The sequence below is a fragment of the Neolamprologus multifasciatus genome, chromosome 23, assembly GCF_963576455.1.
Source record: "Neolamprologus multifasciatus chromosome 23, fNeoMul1.2, whole genome shotgun sequence".
NCBI classification, from domain to species: domain Eukaryota; kingdom Metazoa; phylum Chordata; class Actinopteri; order Cichliformes; family Cichlidae; genus Neolamprologus; species Neolamprologus multifasciatus.
Genome location: NC_140460.1, coordinates 24,136,573 through 24,158,661, shown reverse-complemented (window position 1 = coordinate 24,158,661; position 22,089 = coordinate 24,136,573). Strand labels below are relative to the sequence as shown.

The following is a 22,089-nucleotide window of genomic DNA, read 5'->3' as shown; positions in this document are numbered from 1 at the left end:
TCACCTATTCAGGTTGTAAATCGTGTTTTTAAAAGTAACTAAGTAATTAATTACTTTTGAAAATAGTAACAGGGTTACTTTTTGGGGAAGTAATCAGTAATTAGTTACTGATTAAGTAACTTGACCAACACTGGTGCTGGTGGATGTAACTTTTAGACTTCCCAATTATTTGTCACTCAACTGAGAGAAAGGCACTTAAATGTTCATACTAAATTACCTAAGTAAAACTAGGCTTACCTAGCTCTTGGTTAGGTTTACGTAAGATTACTGGGTTAGAGACAGCTAAAATACAGGTCACTACATCTAGGGTTGGTGTTATACTACTCAAAATTGTGAGAAATAGTTTGGAAATTGACCCAAATTTAAAGTAATGGGTTTTGCTCTGGAGCCAGCTTCCATATCAGGACCTGCTGCTGATGGGGCAGTAATGTTTATTTCCCCCAATACATGTGTTGCATTTATTAGTCAAACAAAATAAAGGCACAATCAAGAGCAAAATAGTCCAAATTTCCTTGATTCCTGTTGAATGATCAATGTGGCTGTTCTCCCAGGTGTTACAATAAAGTTTATTGACAAGGCATCGTTAAAAAGAGGATTTAAGGTTTAGCTTAGTTAGAACTTAGCTGGAAGCTAGGTAGCTAGCTGATTTCCATCCATAGATGATAAAACATGTTCTGAAAAAGGAAATACAGCAGTGCTATAACTTTGATGTAAGTAAAGACAGAAAACTAAATAGAAGTAATATTTGGTAGGTAGTGAATTTGGACGAACATATAATGGTCTGCTAGCCAAAGAGCTATGCTTAAGCTAATGTAAACACATTAGCTCAAGGAAGATGGAAAATGAGGGTTGAGCTATTCTTAATAAAAGTTAATGTTGACAGTTCTTGATGGGCAGAGACAAACACTATCACAATATTGCTGAATGAGACTTTGAAAGTCCAAACTTCAGTCAAGAGAAAATTCGAGACGATTCATCCACCACAAGCAGTCTGCACTTCCTTAATATGGTGGGGTACACTGACTAGGTCACACCTGCCAAATTCGAGATGGCCTCAAAACTTTTGCATTGAGAACGTGGAGTAAAATAATTTTGAGGCTCTCCGTATCTTGTTCCCCATGACTCTTTTTATGGTTGTTTGAGTCTTTTTGTAGTAGTTCTGCATGCTTTTGAGGTTATTTTTAATCTTTTTGTGAGTATTTAGGATGATATTTGGGGGGTATTTATTTCCTACTTTTGCTCAGCAATGTTTTATTTTCAATATAGACAACAATTATAGTCTATACCTACAGTTTGTGCCTACACCAATCCTTGCAGATCCATAAAAACTAGAACTGATCCTTTACAAAAAAGGATAAACTTCCAAGGAAGACCTGTCGAGATTCATGCGAACATCGTCTTTCCCCGCCGCTGTGATCTCACATCATAACAATGCGAGGATGCAAGGCAACTTTCAAGACTTAGCCTCGTCCTCACATGGTGAGGTGGCCCAGGTTGTTAATGACAGCATTCGAGGGGGAAGAGCTCTGACTAACCTACCTTAAAAAGGAAAACTATCCCGTCCCAAGAGTCTGAGACACAGAGTGCAGCAGTACATACCAGAGCAAAGAAATACCACATGTGCCATTAATGCTGATAATATTACATGTGAGTGTGAAGGGGATTTAAAGGGAGGTTTCCCTCTGCCAGCATTTAAAGTGGCAGACCTGGAGCCATGTCAAACTTTAAAGGAATTACTAACACAAAAACATACCGAGCCAGATATTCATACTACAGTGCTACTGTAGTATGAACCTTTGATCTGTCCAACAATTTAATTTCATCTACTTTAGATAAGAGTTTATAAATTGCTGTTTTATATGTCTCGCTTTTGTTTTTATGTGATATATTCAGTTGTATTTATAGTGAACCCTGGCTGGTTGTCTCCCTCTTTATGATGATGGTAGAAAGTGTGAACAGTAAGCAAAACAATGGAAATAAGTCTGCATTTCCACCCTAAGTACTTTAAGCTTTAGGTTCCAGGAGCTTTTTCTCAAGAAACTAAAAGGCTTCTTCAACATTAATCAGTCGTGACTTTTCTTAAATCCCGCGGTAATAAAGGCCACACGACGAGTCTCTCACAAACACTTTGACTCAGACAGGTTTTAATAATGAGATTAAAAAGGCTGCAGTTCATTCAGGTGTTTCTGCTGAAGGGCCCTGCAGGGCTTTCTGTGACACCTCATTAATGGGATTATGTACAACTGCACTAATCTCTCAGTGAAAACTCACACCTCATCAATGTTTTAAAAGGTTTCTGTGGACTGATCCTAAGCTGGATAACACTAAATCTTTCCAAATCTAAAGCCTAAATAAAAAGGTAGAATATTTAGCTTTGTGGTGATGAAATGCTGACATTTTTTTAAATAGTGTTTAGATGTAGTTGCAAAGCAGACATTACAAGTGTGAAATGTGATGCCGTTTTAATCCACTCAAGCTTCTTTTGCTGTCTTCGTAAGAAGAGAGTTTAACATGAGTATTTGGGTTATCTGACAAAGGATTATTTTTAATAGAAGTCTTATTTATTGATATCTATGTGTTTTCTGTGTTATTGTAGGATTTCCCTGTGTTCCCTGGTGTATCTTTGTATAATTTAGTCTCAAAATGTCAAATTCATGTCGGCAGGTGCAAAATAAAATCACGATTATCACATCTGGTCCTCGGTCATTGACCCAATGTCTTGAGCTTATGGACTTTCTAGTTTCAGTTCCATTTGCTTGTTTGTCTGTCTGTTGGCGGTCAAGTGTTTTTAAGGTATCAGCTCGAGCTGATTTAATTTTGGGGAAATTCAGCTCAAGGTCACACTAAATACACCAAAATCTGTAAAAAATTTTATATTACCCACAATTCTTTTGGATCATTGTCAAACTTCACACTCCTTGGGGGACATTTAACCTCCTGTAGCTGAATGTTGGGTCTTTTATGGCCAGCACCACCCTCCATGCTCTGGTGTGGATGGTGCAGATGCTAACAGACCTAACAAACCTATCTAGGTCAGTAAGGTTGTGGAAGTGCTTGACTCCTTAATGAAGGTGTAAGAAACACTGATAAGCCTTCACACTCTCTCAATGAGGTAATGGACAGTTTAGCAAAAGAGTCTTTACACCATGATGCACTACAGGAAATCTTTCCTACCTGTGGCCATCAAACTACACAACACCACCTGGACGTGCTACATCTTGTTTATATAGTTCATGGCATTGCTCACCTTTGGAGTATTTATTTTAATATACTGCAGCTTGAGCTGCACCTGGACATGTATCCCTCTAGTAGGTCATTAGTGTCCTCTCCAAGAGCAAAACTGTAAACTAAAGGCAATGAAGCCTTTCATTTATTCAGGTACACTAGCATGTCTAGTTATTATCATTATTGTTATAAAGTGATTGCAATTAAGGCCTGATGCTCATACCAAGAAATTATTCCAACAACAAATCCTCCAAATGAAAAGTCACAGCAGTTTTTGATTCTCCGTGCAGGCATTCCTGATTGATGAGAGCCGTGCATCTCTAGCAGGGAACTGGAGTTCAGTGCTATGTTGTATGTTGATAGGATTAGAAAATGTCATGGTTTGAACTGGAGCAAACTTGTTTTTACTATGTTAAATACACGTTAAACAACTCAGTTTTCTGTGTTTCTGTCATGGTCCGGAGTCTGGTGACTCCATGTTTATGTTTTGTGTTTATTAATTTTTTAGAGATTTCTGTTTTTTGTTATTTTTCTTCCAGTGTTTAGATGTTCTCTGTGCTCCCCTTGTGTTCGTGTCATTTTACTTTGACGGTCCTTTGATTCACGTCTGTGTTTCTAGCCTTGACTCCATTTAGTCTCGTCAAGTGTGATCAGTCCAAGCTGTGCTCTCCTCCTGTGTCCCATTCCCTCGTTATCCCTCAGTGTATTTTAGTCCTGTGTTTCTTTCTGTCAGTGTTGCTTTTTTGGATTTCTCCTGTTGTGCCCCCTGGAATCACCGGCCCTGGTTTCCCAGTTTTTTTGTTATTAGTTTCTAGGTTTTAGTTTGGTATTGGATGTGGGGTTTTTTTGTGTGTAAGTTGTGCCAGTGCAATAAGTAGCCTCCTTCAGTTCATCCCTGTGTTTTGAGTTCTGCATTTGGGTCCTTCCTCCTGCCTGCCATTTCATGACAGTTTCAAGTGCATCTTACCATCCATTCAACCATTCAGACACTTAAGCGGTGGAAAGACTTCAGTGACATTACTGCTGTTTGGAGTTTTCTTTTAGGTTTTTTTGGGGTTTTTTTTGCTTGTTTGTCTGGTTTGTTTATTGTCTGTCAGCAGGATTACACAAAATATTACTTGATCAAATTTGGCCTTGGAGGAACTTTGGCAAAAGAACAATCTGTCTAAGAACCAACTATCTAAGAACCAGTAGTTATTCTATTTTCTACCACCTATCCAGTCCAGTCTGAAGGTAACTACTCTACATATATTTCGCAACCACTTTGTCACTCTGGCCACTAGAGGTTGCCTAACTTTAAAACATAACTGTAAGCTTTCCCTAATTGATTTATCCTGTGATTTTCTGTGTGAAGACTATTCTAAATCCCATACGATCTGAATGTGTTCAGCACTTCCACTGCAGCTTGTTGATCTCACATCTATTAATAAAGTCTGAATGCTAATGTGTGAGTATGTATTTTCATCCCTCTGGGCTTCCTCAAGAGCTGACAGCTGAAGTAAACCTCTCTACAGCATTTTCCTCCTCTTCCTCCTCCTCCTCCTCCCTCGGTGTTCAGGACTATATAAGGATGGTTCCCCTGGTGATACAGTGATGAATGGCAGCATGGTGGGGGATGGAGCATAAACACAGAGATCTCCAGATAGAAAATAAAACCAAATGAGAACAAAAAAAGAGGGTGATTTGGCTCTGTTAGTCTGCCTAATGAAACACACAAGTCTCAACAATGCTTTGCAATTTTAAATCTATTATTGGCACTGCAAAAAGACAGAAAATGATGGATTTTAGGAATTTAGTTTAAGCTCTTGTCAGTATCTGAAGCCTCTGGATGCTGCTGCTTTTGGTATTTTAAAACAGCTGATTGCTGTGCTGATTTTTTCTGTAGCAGTGTGGGTGTTAACGCAAATATCTGATCAGCCAATAATATTAAAGCAATTCCCAAATGTATCTAAACATGGTCAGAATGACCTGCTGAGGTTCAAACTGAGCATCAGAATGAGGAAGAAAGGTGATTTAAGTTTGGATGTGGCATGGTTCTTGGTTTGAGTATTTCACAAACTGCTGATCTGCTGGGATTTTCCCACACAACCATCTCTAGGGTTTACAGGGAATGGTCAGAAAAGGAGAAAATATCCAGTGAGCTGCATTTATGAGGGAGAAAATGTCACAAAGCTTAAATCATGTCAAACTAGTTTATTGAACATGAGCTAACTGTACTGAAATAACCTCCACAGTCAACAATTAAGCACCTGTGGTATGTGGTGGAACAAAAGATTGTCATTATGGATGTGCAACTGGCAAATCTGCAGCATCTGTGTGATGCTGTCATGTTTTTAGCACCTTGTTGAATCTATGCTATGAAGCATTGAAGCAGCTCCAAAGGCAAAAAAAAAGTGGCTCCAATTTGGTACTAGCAAAGTGTACCTAAAAATTTCCATTCAGGGTATGATAAAGTAAAATATATTATAAAAGTGACCCAGTATAAAGTGTAATGACTGATATTAATATATAAATGAAGGAATTAGTCTGAAAGCAGAGTCCTGTGACAGTGAACTGTTCCATTGCGCCTCCTGACCGCTGGGTGTCGCTGCTAGTGATGGGCAGATGAAGCTTCATGAAGCACTGAAGCTTTTCATCCAATTGGTTCACCCCAGCGCAAAGCTTATTGAAGCTTCATTTGCTCTAGTAGGACACCTACTGGACGTAAAAATATTAGTTGGCATGAATTTGAAGAGTGTGGCCTTTTGCACACAGCCTGTAAATGTCAACAACAAAAGGAGTGTGTAAAACATGTATATTGTAGTGATGCAGTATACTGTGTATATTTATACTGGCAGTATGGAAAATGATTATTTGGAAATGCTTAAAATGGAAATGATCATTTACTGTGAGGTGAGGTGTGGTTGGGGTGTGGACAGTGGTTGTGCTTTTGTAACGTTGAGGTATGGACAGCTACACACTGCCCACATTTTATTCTGTAAAAACTAAATTTTCACTGCTTTTATGGCCTTTTTAGTGGGGAGAACATAGCTAGGATTTAATGATTTAACAAATCTTTTAAATCCTTTGTCCTCCACAATGCTAAATGGCTGGGAGTCCTCAATCACTATGCCAACCAGGTCTTCATCTATTTGAGATTGTTCTCCTGAGGAAAGACAAAGACAAAGCACAAATATAAATATCACACACGTAACTTATTACAGTTGTATAATATTGTTATATCATTTAGTAACATTACTGCATGCTATATTATCATGGCATTTGATGGCTCACCTGGTCTTGCTCCACAATCAGTGTTCCCCTTATTCTCATGCAAAGCTCTGTAGTGCCTAAGCATGGGTGAGGTGTTGTTGTTATATCCCAGCTCCCTGGCACATAGCAAACACTTCACCTTGTACAAAAGTAAAGACAGCTTAACATAAATTGTATTGCACCATCAGTATTATGAAAATACATCTTCTGTAGAAATTTACATACCTTGTTGGGAGGAATAAGATCAAAATGTTCCCACACAGGGGAGGACATCCTCCTCTTCTTAGCTGGCTCCATTCTCTCCTGACTTTCTCTCCTCACTCTCCTAAACCTCCAAACTGTCTCCAAACTCTCACTAACCGCAACTCTCCATCAAACACCCACATTTTGAATGAAGTCTGAGGGGTTTATATCGCTGTCATATCTCGCGGCAAAGTTCGAACCACTTCATGAACCAGTCACGTGGTACAGCCGGGCAGCGAGGCTTCGGACGTCATCATTTTCAGCTCCTCCCATAAATGAAGCAAGCCTCGATACGCGCATCGCGGAAACGTCCCCTCCATTACACAAGCTTTGAAGCCTCGATACAGAATGTCACATCACTAGTCGCTGCTGCGCGGTTTGTGATTCTGCTCCTTTCTCCGCCGCTGTCAGCTAATCTGTCGCTGCTCGTCTTCTTTGTACCTTTTCAGAATATCAAAGTCCGGTTAATGCAGGTAAGTGCCATAACAATGATTACTGTGGCTCCGTCACGTGGAGGCGGTGCTTCCTCACTTACAACTGTGTTGACTTTAGTCACGAAAGAAAAAGAAAAAAGAGTGACGAAGAAGACGTTGAAAGCTCGGGGTTTCTTGATTAGGTTAGCTAGCAAAATACAGTTAGTTCCATTATCGGACAAAAACAGATCCTACATAAGAACTCAACTTACAGTCCGAAGTTGAAATTAGGCGCCGGTATCTGGCTCTTGCTAGCTGTTTGTCATGATTACGAAGATCTTGCTAGCTTCGCTGTCTCGTTTACTGTGATCAAGTTGTTCTTTATTGCGCACAGTTTTCACACTTGTTTATACTTTTTTCCCCTTTAGTCGCTGATCATGAAGAGCTCCAAAGAGGCCGTGCAGTCAGCAGCCAAAGAGTTTCTGCAGTTTGTCAACAGGGGAGTGTCTCCGTATCACGGTAAAGTCTGCAAAACTCTGGATTTATCCCTTCAAATGTAATAAAATCTGTATCATACGGAACTTACGTACATGGCAGCGTTGAATGTTTTTTTTCCAAGTTCCAAATTGTACCGAACCAAACTCCGTTCATAAACCTTTGAATTTAAAGTCCTGTTGAAGCTCAGCACCCGTTTATATGAGGTAAAGTATTATTGCAAACTTTCTCCGTGTTGTCAGATGCAGGCTTTTAATTCGGCGATCATGTTCAGTACATAGTAAGCATAATAAGAAAAAGTCCAACTTCTTAAAAATGTTACTGGTGCATGGCTGTTGTAGCTCGCTTATTGAGAGTCTTACTGGCATACTAATATTGGCAGTACATTAGAGCCACAGAAGGTAAATGAATAAATGGAAAAAAAGAAGGAGCTGGATGAAGTGGCTAAAGATTTGAGGAAAAGAAATTTAGAAATTTCAAGATTAATATTGCAAATTTACACAAAAAAATGTGCATGTGGTAAACATTGCCACCCATTTCTGAGGGAAAGAACTACCAAATTTACAAGGAAACACTTGTAATTCATAAGAAAAGATATAAATAAAATTCTAGCAAGATGGAAAAAAATAAAATAAAAAATGCATTAGAAAAAATTCCTCCTACAAATCCATGAGGGAAAAAAATGACATTTACAAGAAAATTGGCAAAATTAAAAACTGGCAAAATTAAAAAAGGGGAAAATTCTAAGAAAGAACTGGTAACATTACGAAAAACTGAAACAAATACATGGAAAATACCTAAACAGGTAAAAAAAAGAAAAAACACCATTAAATTAACAAAAATCTATTGAAATTATTATTGAAAATTATTTTTATTGAAATTATTGAAAAATTAAGCAGTTATTTGAATTTACCATTGCTCTTATAATAAATGCACAGCTGGAAACTGAGGTTTATTTTCTGTCTCTAAAGAGAAAGTTTTCTCATTTAATAAAGTTCATTTAACAAGCAGCTGAAAGTAAAACAACTTCAGTAAAGCAGGTCCAGTCACATACCAACCAGTTCAGTATGTTGTATATGACACATGCATTATAGGAGTCCAGGGTATGCCACTATTTTCTTTGTGGTGCAATTTTAAATTTGACACCTGTTTTTCCTCCCACCAAGTTTTTTATGCTGACAGTTTGTTGCTTTTGTGCTTTAAAACCAGTGAGAATCAGTGAAGAGAAGGCAGCAGGTTGAGTTTGATAGGAAAGACGGCGAGTGCCTCTCTGCTGTAAGCAGAGCATAAACGGGTTCTCATGTTTCAGCATTAACCAGCTGAGATGCAGTTCAGATCACCTTTGAGCCAGAGAGATAAGATTGAGATGGAACAGATATTTCATCATGTCTACAACCTTTGCCCTCTGAACTCTGAACTCTATCCCCAACAACAAATAAAAAAAACCAAAGAATTAAACTAATTTTTCAGTTCCTTAACAGGAATGAAGTGCAAAAGGTAAAGTTTTGCACTTTTTTTGGTTTATTTTGGTAATTTAATTATTGAATTGGTAGCATCTTTTAATTAGCTTTCGCACACTTGGTTGAGAAGAGATAGACACTTAAAAGTCATGTCTTTGTTCTGAAACTCATCTCTACCTCATTTTAGGCTTAACAAAATCTGAGTTTTCACTAGTTTGAAAAACAACTGAAAAGTAGAAAATAGCTCCCATTGATTTACTGAGGAGTAGTTAAATGTGACAGTGAAGTCTCTAAAACTCAGACTCTGTTGCCTCGGTACTTTAATCAGCATTGAAAAGTAATCATGACGAACAGCGCCCAACGCTGACAGTAAGGCATGTAGTCAGACTGCATAGATCACTTTGACTTTAACAAAACCAAATAAACTTCATGTTTCCTCCGCTTTCTCGCCCTGCAGTGGTTGAAGAATGTCGGCAGCATCTGCTGGAGGCTGGGTTCATCGAGCTCAAGGAGACGGAGCAGTGGGACATCAAGCCAGCCAGCAAGGTGGGGTAAAAAGTAGTAGAACGGAAATCGAAATGGTTTGCACAAGATTGCACTCTCAACTGTATATGCTGAAATTTCAGAATTTGTATTTGGAAAATCTGACCATGTTCACTAACTAACCAAGGGCTTTTATTTTGAAGGTATCATGATAAATGTCTGTAAAAGTCTAGGGCCTTTGGTTTTGAAAATCTGACATTAGATTTTGTTTTGGGAAAAAGAGACCCTTTAAAGTATCCTGGTAAATTTCTATAACAGTTAAGGGTCTTTTATTTTGAAAATTAAACGTGTATTTTAACATCCTGAAGTCCTTTACCTTGTGTGTATGGCTGTATCCCAATTCAGGGTCTGCAGCCTTAAGGTACGCAGCCTCAACAATCCTCAAGGGCCGCGTACTTAAAGACCGCTAAGGCCGGAAGTGCGAGGCTTGTGAAATGGGACGGTCTAGCCTCCGTTGCGCTGCCCAGGTTGCCTAGCAACCATGATACTAACAGCTGGAAACGTTACATACAGCTTTGTTTGACGGAAATGAAGGAGAAAATCTTTTGTTCATTTGTTTGTTTGTTTCTACATGAGCTTTGATCATTCTCTGTAAGATTAAGGTCAGCTATTGAACGGCGTATATTTTAAAGTAAAGGCTTTAAAACCAAGTTAGTACAAACATCGCTAATGTCACATAACTTTGCCGACATGTGGCCAACAGTAATGTTTTAATGTTCTTCGTTATTAAACATTTGCACATAAATAAGTGACATGATATTCAGTACTTACTTAAAGTTTATTCTTCGGGCGCCCCTCGTCCGCCATTTTTTTCGGCAAAATTATCCACACCCACCGCCGCGCTATGCATTCTGGGATATGTTGGGCCACGAAGTCTACACCGCCACGTCCTTAAAATTCAGGGAAATGAATGAATGTATATGCATATGTATATGTATATATATGTATATGTATATATTAGGGGTGCAACGATACACAAAATTCACGGTTCGGTTCGATATTTTTTCGATGCAAAAAAAATTTCATTTATTTTAATTTGTCATTTATTAAATTTTCACGGCACATTCTGCACCACATCTCTGTGCGTTCATCATTTGTTTGAAGCCAGCTCACCTCCTGCAACCACTTTTCCGAGAATACGCGCTTCTTTTGTGGTTCGGACTCCTTCTGACATTTCTTTGGAGGTGGAGAAACATCACAGTAATTGCTTAAAGGAGCTTCTTCGACATCTTTAAGAGTTCTAAACAAATGTCTGTCCTCCTCCTGAAAATCTTATGTACGCAAACACGCGTTGCAACTTCTTATCTTGTGCGCGTTTTTTATTTTGACAGCGAATGCGCACCTGCGGACGACTTCTGTGCAGCCCTGGTTATTTAGCTCGTCATATTGCAGCCACAGAAATTCTTTTGTCCATGAATGACTCACATAACGCTCAGCGATTCTCTGCGCTATCAACCTCTCACATGTTTAAGCTGCGGGAGATTTCACTTGTCATGTTTGCATAGTAAGCTAACGATTGATAAGATGATGTCAGAGGAATTGGTGCGCAAATTATCATCACTCACCAATCAGTGCTGTCGCTCTCTATACACAGTTCGCGCGATTGCAAAGTGAAAGCAAAAAAGAAGCGCAAATTCAAATGCGATTTCAATATGTCACATATTGACAGTGGCTCACCGATGCCAATGACATAATTACCCAGCTACATTTCCGAAAGAATGCAAAAGCATTGACATATATTTTTCCTTCCTACAATAGGCCGACGGGCAGGGCAGAGCAGCCCGACTGGAAAAATCGCTAGCCCCGGGACGTCGGGCTAGCGATTTTGCGAGCCCTGTATCTGATTGAGGAATCACTCATCTTTGGAAAAGAGTTTATTACAGAGAAATGGCTCTTTCCAAAATAAAAGCTATACTATACGCTTCTTCTGGGCTATATTCTCAGCAGCATATTAAACATATCAGGTCCCCATGAGGAGAATCATGTGCTAACGGCTGTCTAAATGACTCGGGTAAAGTTTGTAGCATGCGTCCTTGTTGTTTTTGTCTGCTTCCACTTGTCTTTGCACTAGGATGATGTCGGCGTAAATGTGCAGTCATATTCGTTGTGTTCCCACTAGTGCTGTCAGCGTAAATCTCGTTGAAATGACGTTAACGCCACAACACGGCAAATCTCCGTTAACGAGCTACCGTGGATCGCCCCGTGCGTGGGGCTGGACGGCCAACACGTCAACGAGCTAACTGCGCTAACACACTAGTTCCCACCCATGTAATTGAGCATTGCTGGCACATCCAACATACTGTTTTACTTTAGTCCATGACGCGCTTACCTTCAGGGTCATACGTCACATGAAAACCAAAATAGTTCCAAACGCCAGATCTGAATGAGGGTGGGGGAGGTTCAATTTGCCATGTTGCAAGGAGAGCTTAACTTCTGTCTCGCTAGCTTGCCCTGCGCTCAGTGAATCTGCGTTCGACTACTCCGCCTAGGCTGCACTGTCGAGTGCAGATGTGTACACATATATATACACATATACATATATATAGATGTATACACATATATATACACATATATGTACGTGTATGCATGTGTATATATATGTATCAATATGAAAATAATAATGTGATCCAAAATTCAGGAGCAGGCATAAAAACTCCATTTGAATCTACCAATCACAAGCAGGTTGTTTCTGATTGGTGGACTTGGCTATGTTTAGCAGTCTTGCTTCAAGGGCGACCATAATGGTGCTAAACTTGCTTCCCGTCTTCTCTCTGCAGTACTTTTTGACCAGGAACTTCTCCAGCATCATTGCCTTTGCGGTGGGTGGACGCTACCTGCCGGGAAACGGCTTCTCGATGATCGGCGCCCACACAGACAGCCCCTGCCTCAAGGTGAGACTCCGCCCACTCGTTCACCTGTTGTCAGCTCTTTTCTTCGACCCTGGATGCGAAGCCAAACCACAGCGGGGAGGAGCTGAAACATGAGGAGAGTGAAGCTGAGCCGATGCTGAGAGTCATGAGGAATGGTTTTTATTTTACTATCAACTCCTTCTTCATGTTTAGGAGTTTTGGACGCCAATGGAAAAGCTGCGTCTGTCTGGAGAACCAACATGGTTTAGTTTTAGTCATTTTAAGGTCTTAGAATATTCTGAGCACTGAGGCAACCTCATCCAAATTCTTTGTACCAAAAGAAGGGAAGAAAAATCATGATTGTGTTTATTTTTTGATTATCAGATTATTGATTGTGTTTGTGCTTCCAGGTGAAGCCGAGGTCTAAGAGGACCAAGCAGGGATGCCTGCAGGTTGGCGTGGAGTGCTACGGCGGCGGAATCTGGAACACCTGGTTTGACCGTGATCTCACCATCGCAGGCCGCGTTATGGTCAAGGTAGCGTGTTTTTATGTTTACTTCTGTGGCTTACTATTAAATCTGTGCTGTCTGGTTTTCTTTTGTTGTTTTTTTTAAAGTTGTACAGAATATAACATACAGAATTGTAAAATTCATTGTAAGGCTCAATTATAAGGTTTTGGTCTTAAATTTGATATAAATATGTATCTATTTTTCTGTAAAATAAAATGTATGTAAATTTATGACCAAAAACATGAAGAAATTTTCTTTCTAATCAGGAAACTGGTTTTGCTTTCTATGCGGAGCCTGACCATCAGCTTTGACCCATTCCTCTATAAAATGTCAAACTTCGGTGCTGCTTTTTTGATGACATTTATCGAGTGCACCACTGAGGACGAGAGGCTAAATGTCTCGCCTACAGCTGTCAGCTCGAGCCAGACTGTGACACAACAGTAAACCTGCTTAAATGAGTAATTGAATCGCTTTTTACAGCAAAACATCACATATACACAGCTGCATGATTCAGAAAATTCAGACAGGCAATACCTTTTCCAAAGACCTTAGAAAAAGAAAAACACACAGTGGAACACTATCAGTCACCTTAACATTATTGAAGCAGCGTGGGATCATCTTCTGTTGAGTCCGTTGAGGAAAAAAAACAATATAACAATCAGTAGGAGCTTTGACAACAGTGACACATTCACAACTGTTTCTGATTACATGATCCATGCTGTTGATTTCCTCTTAATGTGTGCATGCAGGAATCCCTGTTCAAGTGTGATTTGTTAATTATTTTCTGGCCAATGTAGATCCGTAAACTGGGATCCTGTTTTCTGAGCTAAATGTGGCCCACAGTTAGTTTATGTAATGTCCTTTTGATGTGATGGAAACTCCATATTTTTTTACTTCAGAGTGGCGGGAAGCTGGTGAATCGACTCGTTCACGTCTCCAGGCCTCTGCTCAGGATCCCTCACCTGGCCATCCACTTGCAGCGGGACATTAACGACTCCTTCGGGCCCAACAAGGAGAACCACCTGTCAGTTACTAAATGCAACACTTCTATGAAATGCAACACTTTTATTGAATTTGTTACAGTGGAAGCTCATATTAAACATGGACACAGGCACAAATAATAAAACCTAATCCCTGTGAGCACTTTATTTCGGGCTTCTATTCTACCCTTGGATCTGTGTGATGTCATAGATAAGCAGGGAATCCTGTGTGTCATTGCCTTTTCTTGTTGTCAGAGTATTTTTAGTTCATCATTGATGTGACTTTGAGATGAGCTTTGGTTTATAGTCTGTATGTTTCATCTGTCTCAGTGTGCCCATCATCGCCACTGCCGTCCAGGAGGAACTGGAGACAGGCTCGGCGTCCTCTGGAGACGCCTCCTCTGCTGCCAGCACGGTAACCCCAACCTACAGATCTGTAAAAAGCCCTGAATGGGATTACATTCATTCATCCAAAATTTGGGTAAAAATTGGTATTAAAAGCTCTTAAATGAAACTTTCAGATACCTTAAAATGCTGAGATACCTTGGCCTGCAGAAGCTGGGAAATGCAGAATATTTAGATCATTTTGAGGCCTGAGTGATCTCTGGGATAAGAAAAGATAATCTATCAGATTTGGTGTCTGAAAGCTAAAGATAAACCGCGTCCCTTCAGCTGACATCACGAACATGAGTCTTAAAGATGCTGCATTGTGCTTTGTGTCCCCTCCTCAGGCGGAGAAACACCACCCGGCGCTGGTGAAGGTGCTGTGCTCGGAGCTGGGAGTCGAGCCAGAAGCTCTGCTGGACTTTGAGCTGTGTCTGGCTGACACGCAGCCTGCGGTGAGTCCGCGAGTAAACCATTGACTTCCTGTCACTTTCAATGCAGTGATGATCCCAGGAGGTCGGCCGATGTCTTTAGTTTAATCAGTTTTATGACAGCTGGCAAAGAATCCAAGACAAACACATGCAGTTTGTTTGAATCAGGTCAGTAGATCCAAAATGATCATGTGTTTGGCTGCCAAGAAGAACCAGCATGAAGAGAAATGTGGACAAACTGATAAATGAAGGTAGACTGAGGCTTGGGCGCACTCAAGATTTAGCTTGAAAATGCCATCAATTGCATTAGTAGGCTTAAGTATCTGTCACAACAAAGGAAGGAGAGCGATGTCTGCACAGTTAGCTCAGATTGACTCTGCAGGCATTTCAGAGAAACTTAAAGCGACTAAAACTCTAAAACATCTTATGTCAGGTTTCATTTCAGATGTGTGAATAAAACAAGTTGAGCTTCTATGGCTCTGATTTTATTCCAGTAAGTTAGATTAATTTGAGTATAGTTTTTAGAGCACCGGTTCTCAGCAGTGTGCTTCATACTGTAAAGACCTACCCATAGAGAGAGAGAGAGAGAGAAGCTTTTAAGTGTAAGCCTAATCTTAAAAGTAAAGATGGTGTCTGTCTCCTGAGTCCAAACTGGGAGCTTATTCCAGTGAAGAGGGGCCTAAAAGCTGAAGGCTCTGCCTCCCATTCTACTTTTAAATATTTAGGAACTACAAGTAAGCCTGCAGTCTGAGAGCGAAGTGCTCTGTTGATGTGATACAGTTTAGACAAGAAATGATGGGCTCTGACTATTCAGGGATTAGTACAGTACTGTGCAAAAGTCTTGAGTCACCCCTTGTATCTTTATATTTTTGCTAAGAACGTATGAAATGTGCGCAGCAATTTATTGAAGCATGCAGAAATATTCCACTTTTTTTTTTTTTTTTTTTTTTTTTTTTTTGTCCTCCACTTGTCCGGGTTCCTCAATTTTTTTTTAAGGACACACTGCACACCATGCAGAGAGACACCAAGTTTTTAGCTAACCGCTCTTTGGGAATCACCTCGCTGGTGAAAAATACTATTTTATGTCTGTCAAACTGTGTTGTGTTTGGGATTTTTCATAGATTCAACTAAAGAAATGGTAACAAATTGTGTTTTTCTGCATGAAGATACAATTCAAAATTGGTTCTTTGCTAAGTTGATAATTGAGTAAGGTACCGTTTTCATGCTTGAATGATTCTTAGGTCAGCGTTAAGGATTAACTAAAAATGGTTAGGTACAACGACTGGACTGAAAAAGCAGCCACTGTCCAAAGAAACACTTTGAAAGAGCTTCAGAAATTTGGGAGAATTGTCGCTTACAAGCACTTTCAAAATTACAGCAAAGTCTGGAAGCAAAATGTAAAGAAATGATGGGGACTCGAGGTTTTTCAGAGTAGTGTGTGTGAGGAGAAGGACTTTAAATTCCGTTCTTTGATGTGTTTGGGATCAACCGGAGACTTTTCAGAGAGCTTTTAGAACAGCTTCATAATGATAAGATGTTACAATGAAGTAATAAATGTACCAGTTATTTTTTTCAGCATCACTCTGAGACAGGATTTCTAATTTTAGTGATATTGATCAGATGAGAGAAAGCAGTCTTCCAGATTCAAACACACTATAAGGCATACAGGAGCTTCTCTTCACACTCTGTTTTTCACCTCGATGACTCTGTGAGACTTCCAGCCTCGGTTTAAATGAAACTCCTCAACAGTTTTATGAAAGAAGGTCGAAAGGGCAGACTCTCATTCTGCTCACTTATTCCAGGCATGTTTGGTAGGGACTACTTGCTGGAGTAAAATTTGTGCAGCGTTGGTGACTATATTTGAAACAGTGGAGAGTTATGATGGTACTTACAGAGTCTTTGTAATGGAAAGAAAAATGCTCCAGGAGGATAAATTAGAGGAAACATAATGTCCCGGAAACATCCTTGTTTTATTTCATTATTAGTGATATTTATTTATATATTTCTCTAGTATTATATTGGCACCATTAGTTTATTTTTCTCTCAATAACAGGTCACCTTCTGTTCTTGTGCTCTTTAATCATTAAAAAAGCTGTTTAAGCACTGATGACTGTGTACACAGCTCTAAATGAAGTATATCCACTTAAAGAAAATAAAAATGCCACACTAGTGTGAGTTATGTATATGAGATTGAACAGAGTTGAAAGTTTTTTTTAAATCTGACCGTTTATGTTCTGTAAGTCTAGTAACAAAACGTGAGTCGGTGGCTTCCTCTCTTGTCTCTGCAGGCTTTAGGAGGCGTGTACGAGGAGTTCATTTACTCTCCTCGTCTGGACAACCTGCACAGCTGCTACTGCGCCCTGCGGGTCAGTCGCTTTTCCACCTGCTGCAAGCACAATTTCACTTTTACTACCAGGCCAGAGAAAGAAAAAGGATTTATTTCTCTTTTTCTTCTTGTGTCTTTCATTTTGTTCCCACTGCCTCCCCTGAGCTTGAAAAAAACATTTATATGTATATTTTCAGTTTATTTATAGTTCTTCGCCGTTAAATGCAGCAAATGTGTTTTGTTCTGTTGTTTAGTTTAAAAATAATGGAAAGATTTACTTTAAAAGCTTTAACATTTGAATGTTCTGCATGAAAATGTAAATAACCTGCATTAAGCTGGGATTCAGTTAAATGAACTCGTGCTAATTTCTTCCTCACAAAGACTCTCCCAAATGTTTTTCACATATCTCACAAAGCAGACGGAGGTTTTTAATCACACCGAGCCACGTTTCTCAGTCCTCACTTCCTCTTTCTTGCTCAGGGGCTGATGGAGTCCTGCACAGCAGACTCTCTGGCTAAAGATCCCAACGTCCGTATGATCACTCTGTACGACAACGAGGAGGTGAGTCCACCAAGCTTTTAGAGAGGAGAATGGGCCAGTGTGGGGCAGCCAGGATACCAGAGAAGCAGGCAAACAGCAGCTTTAGTGTCTCATAATTAAATAGTAATAATAATAATAATTAAAAGCTCCTATACAGGTGATTCTGAGATGATGCAAAGCTGCTGTTTGCTCTGGATATCTCACGTGAAAATACGTGAAAACAACCAGCAGAGCGATGAAGAATGATGTCATCGCCTGCAGGTGAAACTACCTGGGTGTATTTTTTACAGTGTGGCCTGTTTCCTGTAGGTGGGATCAGGGAGCGCTCAGGGCGCTCAGTCCAACCTGACAGAGCTCATTCTCAGCCGCCTCGCCTCCTCCCCCTCCAACCTCACCGCCTTCCAGCAGGCGGCGCCGCTCTCCTTCATGATCAGCGCTGACATGGCGCACGCCGTGCACCCCAACTACCAGTCAGTATCAGCATGAGATTACGTGCTCTCAGACATTTGCACTAAACGGTCATTCGAGAAAGAACCTGTAATCGCCGGTCTTCATTTGTATTCTAGTTTGATATGTTTTTAATTTTGTTTCCTCTCAGGGAGAAACATGAGGAGAACCACCGGCCGGCTTTTCACAAGGTGAGTCAATTTAATTGCTATTTAAAGTTTAGGAGACTCATCAGGTGGTTGATTTCCTGTGTGATTTTTTTTTTTTTCTTCTTCTTTTGTTTCAGGGCCCGGTAATCAAGTTCAACAGCAACCAGCGTTACGCAACTACAGCTGTCACCGCCTCCGTTGTCAGAGAGGTCGCCAGCAAGGTCAACGTGCCGCTGCAGGTAAATTGAGAACTGAGTGATGGCATTTGTGTGATTGTAGAAGACTGTTTGCAATAAAAGTTAAGAAACAGGAATTAAAACGGCGGCGTTTATGTCACTGTAAATCATGAAGAACTCAGCTTGTTTTCTGTGATATCAGTATTTATGTAAAAGCACTTTTCCAGATGTTTACATGTTATGTCCTGGAATTAGTTGCAAAGATCCAGCTTCTCCAGTTCCAGTACTGATACCAATGGATACTAGTGTTACGTTAATAAGCTGTATTCCTCACTGTGAAGAAGAGACTATGTGGCAGCATCAAGTTCGATTTAAACAATAAAATAAAATGTGACAAATGGATCGACCCAAGAATGTCATTTTATTGAAGTGGAATGTATTTGTAAAATAATAAGACAAAAGGACCGAGTTTAAATTGTGTCTTTAGGCAATCTGTTACTAGCAGCCTGTCACAAAAGCACATCATTTGTTCTCCTTTCTTTATTTGAATCTATGAAATACCAAAATTAACACAGTTTGACAGACATAAAATAATATTTTTGTACCAACAAGGTGATTCCTAAAGAGCTATTAGCTGAAAACTTGACATATAAGGACACACTAAAAAAAATCTGAGGAAACTGGAGAATTGGAGGACAAAAGAAGACTTGGCAGGAATATAAAACTATCGATTACTTAAAGAAATGACAAGAAATCTTGAGTAAGAGAGTTCAGACTGTGCTGAAGAATAAAGGTGGTCACACCAAATTTATTTACACTATTCTCATTTCAATTCATGAGCGTTATTACTGCACTTTGCTGTTATATATATATATATATATATATATATATATATATATATATATATATATATATATATATATATATATATATATATATATATATATATATATATATATATATATATATATACCTGCAGTGCCTCTTAATACCCACTAGAGGCAGTTTTTATTTTTACTCTAACTTAATAGTCTGAGAGTTCCTGTTGGTCTTCTTGTAGGACGTGATGGTCCGTAACGACAGCCCCTGTGGAACCACCATCGGTCCCATCATGGCGGCCCGTCTCGGCATCCCCGTGGTGGACATCGGCTCCCCGGAGCTCTCCATGCACTCCATTAGGGAGATGTGCTGTACATCCAGTGTCCTACAGAGCACCACCCTTTTCAAGGTAATAGCTCAAATTAGGTGTGAATTATGTAGAGCTAATTAATAGACCAGCTGGTTTTACTTTTGAATTCACACACTTAATAGCTTCATAAAGTTTGGATTTCCTGCTAGAGCTGACAGCTTCATCAGCAGTTTGATCCAAACATCCTCTGTTGCTTAGGTAAGATTTGTGTGTCTCCCCTAATTCATGTCCTTGTAAATTTGTTTTCTATAAAGGACGTGATTAATGAAGTATAAATACCAAAAGTGATGGTTACATGGTAAAACACAACTGACTTTAATTGTTATTATCATTGCTTTACTTTGTTGTAAGTCTGCAGCTACTTTTGAAAGTTGCTTAAATAACACTTTAACATATTTTATTAAATTGATTTAAACCTTTTTTTTATTAATTATGCCATGTTTTATTTGCTGTTGTTTATTTGAGTTTGGAAAAGTGCTGTATGCAAATTTTTTTTATCTTTCTGTCTGTTCAAACCAAGGCTCTCAATCTGGGGGCTGTTCAGTCATTTTTAAGCCTGTATAAGCCAATTGTTGAACATTTTATAAACTTACATTCCTCTTTACATTGTTAATATTTTGAGAACCTCCATGGTGCTTTACTAATGTATTTCTACTTGTCAACTCCTAAATTACTGAGGAAAAATAGTCATGAGCGCCTGAGCTGTCAACGAAATATCCGTTTGTCACAGTTCTAGTCAGAATATGTCAGGTTTGAACTGTCCAGCTGTGGCATAAGAATCAGATTAAGTGATCTCATTGCTGGCATTTGACAGAGTTTTTTTTAGGTTATATTTTTACCTGTTATTGTGCTTTTTCATCTACTTTAAAAAATCTTAGTGATATTAAACTTTGCTGTCACTTCCTGTTTTCTGCTTCTTCTCGCTTCTGCAGGGTTTCTTCGAGTTGTTTCCCACCGTGAGGAGCACGCTGGTCGTTGACTAGAGCTGGGACAGCCACAGCTGATCTTGAATAAAGGATTATACAGACATGTCATTGTCAGTGAACCACTGCATTATTTTAAAATCTTCTGCAAATCTGCAGTGCTTTGTTTGTGATTTAAATGCCAAAAAAATGTATCTTTTAAAATAACCTGACCCCCTCAGAATCAACACTTTCTTAAAGTATAGTAACTTTAGTATATTTAATGAAACCAGGCAAAATTCAACCAGTATTTTAGTGTTTTGGATCTTTCATAGCTTCAAGTACACATAAAAACTGCAGCCAAATCAGTTTGTGGCACTTTGAGTGGGTGTAAATCTGAAGAGTAAATCTTGTTTCTATTGATCTTCTGATGATTCGCTGGAGAAAACTTTCAAATGTGCGCTTTGGGTAAACTTTCAAGAGACATCATCACCATGCGTGACAGGCGGCCTGTTAAAAAAGAAGTTCTAGGATATGAAAAGTCTCCTTTTTCCTTACATTTGGATACCAGGCTTATCTTCTAGTCGTGATTCCTTCTGCAGTTGAAATAACTTTTAACACTCTGAGCCGCATTCATACATTGGTTTATTCTCTCCCCTTTAAGCACTTTTTCACCATCTCACACATTTACACTCCAGTACTGTGTGGGAGCAGTTTGAGATTCAGTGTCTTGCCCAAGAACACTTCGACATGCTAACAGAGACGCATGAAGTTCACATGTTGTGTATAATGATTTAGAAATATAATAATGCGACAAATTAACTTTCAGTGCATCAAGATCAGTGGTCCTCTCTTAGCGATATAAAATCAACCAAATATGAACCAGATGTTCCCACCGGTACCTCAGACTCACCTGACCATGTTTACATGTTATTTATGTTTGTCACCAATTTAAATTAGATTGGAGCTTTCCAGGGATACTGGATTTTGGGTGTATATTTGGCTCTGTTGCAGTTTTGAGCAGAGCTTAAATGTGTATATGTTCTTGTGAAATTTGAACAGATCAAAAATGCTGGAAAAATAATGCCATGATGCACGTCGAGGGGCCTGTAACATTAAATATACTGAAGTTACTGTACTTTATATAAAATGAGCTGATTCTGAGGTGATCGAGTGGGAGTGAGAGTGGGTTGAATCCTTTTATAAAAATGTCTTTTCTTGGGTGTGGATGATTCTAGGTTTTAAATCTGATCTTGCTGTGATTATTGTGTTCGATTATATCGGACGAAAAAGCTGCACTACTTCAAGACCTCATGTCTTTCTTATGAAATGAAATTGTGTAGAAGAAACTTTAAAAAAATGTTTAAAATCCCTTCTGTCTCGCCCTGTTTTTATTATTTTCTTGTTGGTGGTGTCGGTAAACACAGAGTGGAGGTAAATGTGAACGTTTCATGCTGCAGGGGAGGCTGCAGTAATTTAATTTCACCTCCTCTGTTTTAATAAAATGCAGCGAGGAACTGGATGTGCCGCTCTGCCAAGTGCCGGACAGTTTCTTGGCAGGATGAGGAGGACTTAT

The 22,089-nt window shown here is 39.4% G+C and overlaps 1 protein-coding gene across 3 annotated transcripts; it reads left to right on the top strand.

The window, feature by feature from the left end:
• The first annotated feature begins 6,581 nt into the window (after positions 1-6,581).
• dnpep (aspartyl aminopeptidase) lies at positions 6,582-21,885 on the top strand. Of its 3 annotated transcripts, none has more exons than XM_085152228.1 (15): positions 6,582-7,193; positions 7,562-7,652; positions 9,546-9,634; positions 12,409-12,522; positions 12,891-13,016; positions 13,889-14,013; positions 14,300-14,384; positions 14,701-14,808; positions 17,073-17,150; positions 17,591-17,671; positions 17,960-18,120; positions 18,249-18,288; positions 18,384-18,485; positions 19,483-19,650; positions 20,544-21,885. In XM_085152228.1, exons 1-15 carry the CDS (start codon positions 6,996-6,998, stop codon positions 20,592-20,594), a joined length of 1,617 nt encoding a protein of 538 aa, XP_085008354.1. In that variant the 5' UTR covers positions 6,582-6,995; the 3' UTR covers positions 20,595-21,885. The 3 variants fall into 3 exon arrangements, with proteins under 3 accessions (XP_085008354.1, XP_085008355.1, XP_085008356.1); XM_085152229.1 differs by lacking the exon at positions 6,582-7,193 and adding an exon at positions 7,217-7,336; XM_085152230.1 differs by lacking the exon at positions 6,582-7,193 and adding an exon at positions 7,407-7,430.
• The last annotated feature ends 204 nt before the right edge of the window (positions 21,886-22,089 follow it).

Coding starts and splice junctions, on each gene's coding strand:
- dnpep (XM_085152228.1), top strand. CDS start 6,996: ATGAAGCAAGCCTCGATACGCGCATCGCGGAAACGTCCCCTCCATTAC. Junction 9,635..12,408: donor ACATCAAGCCAGCCAGCAAG/GTGGGGTAAAAA, acceptor TTCTCTCTGCAG/TACTTTTTGACCAGGAACTT. Junction 17,672..17,959: donor CTCTGTACGACAACGAGGAG/GTGAGTCCACCA, acceptor TGTTTCCTGTAG/GTGGGATCAGGGAGCGCTCA.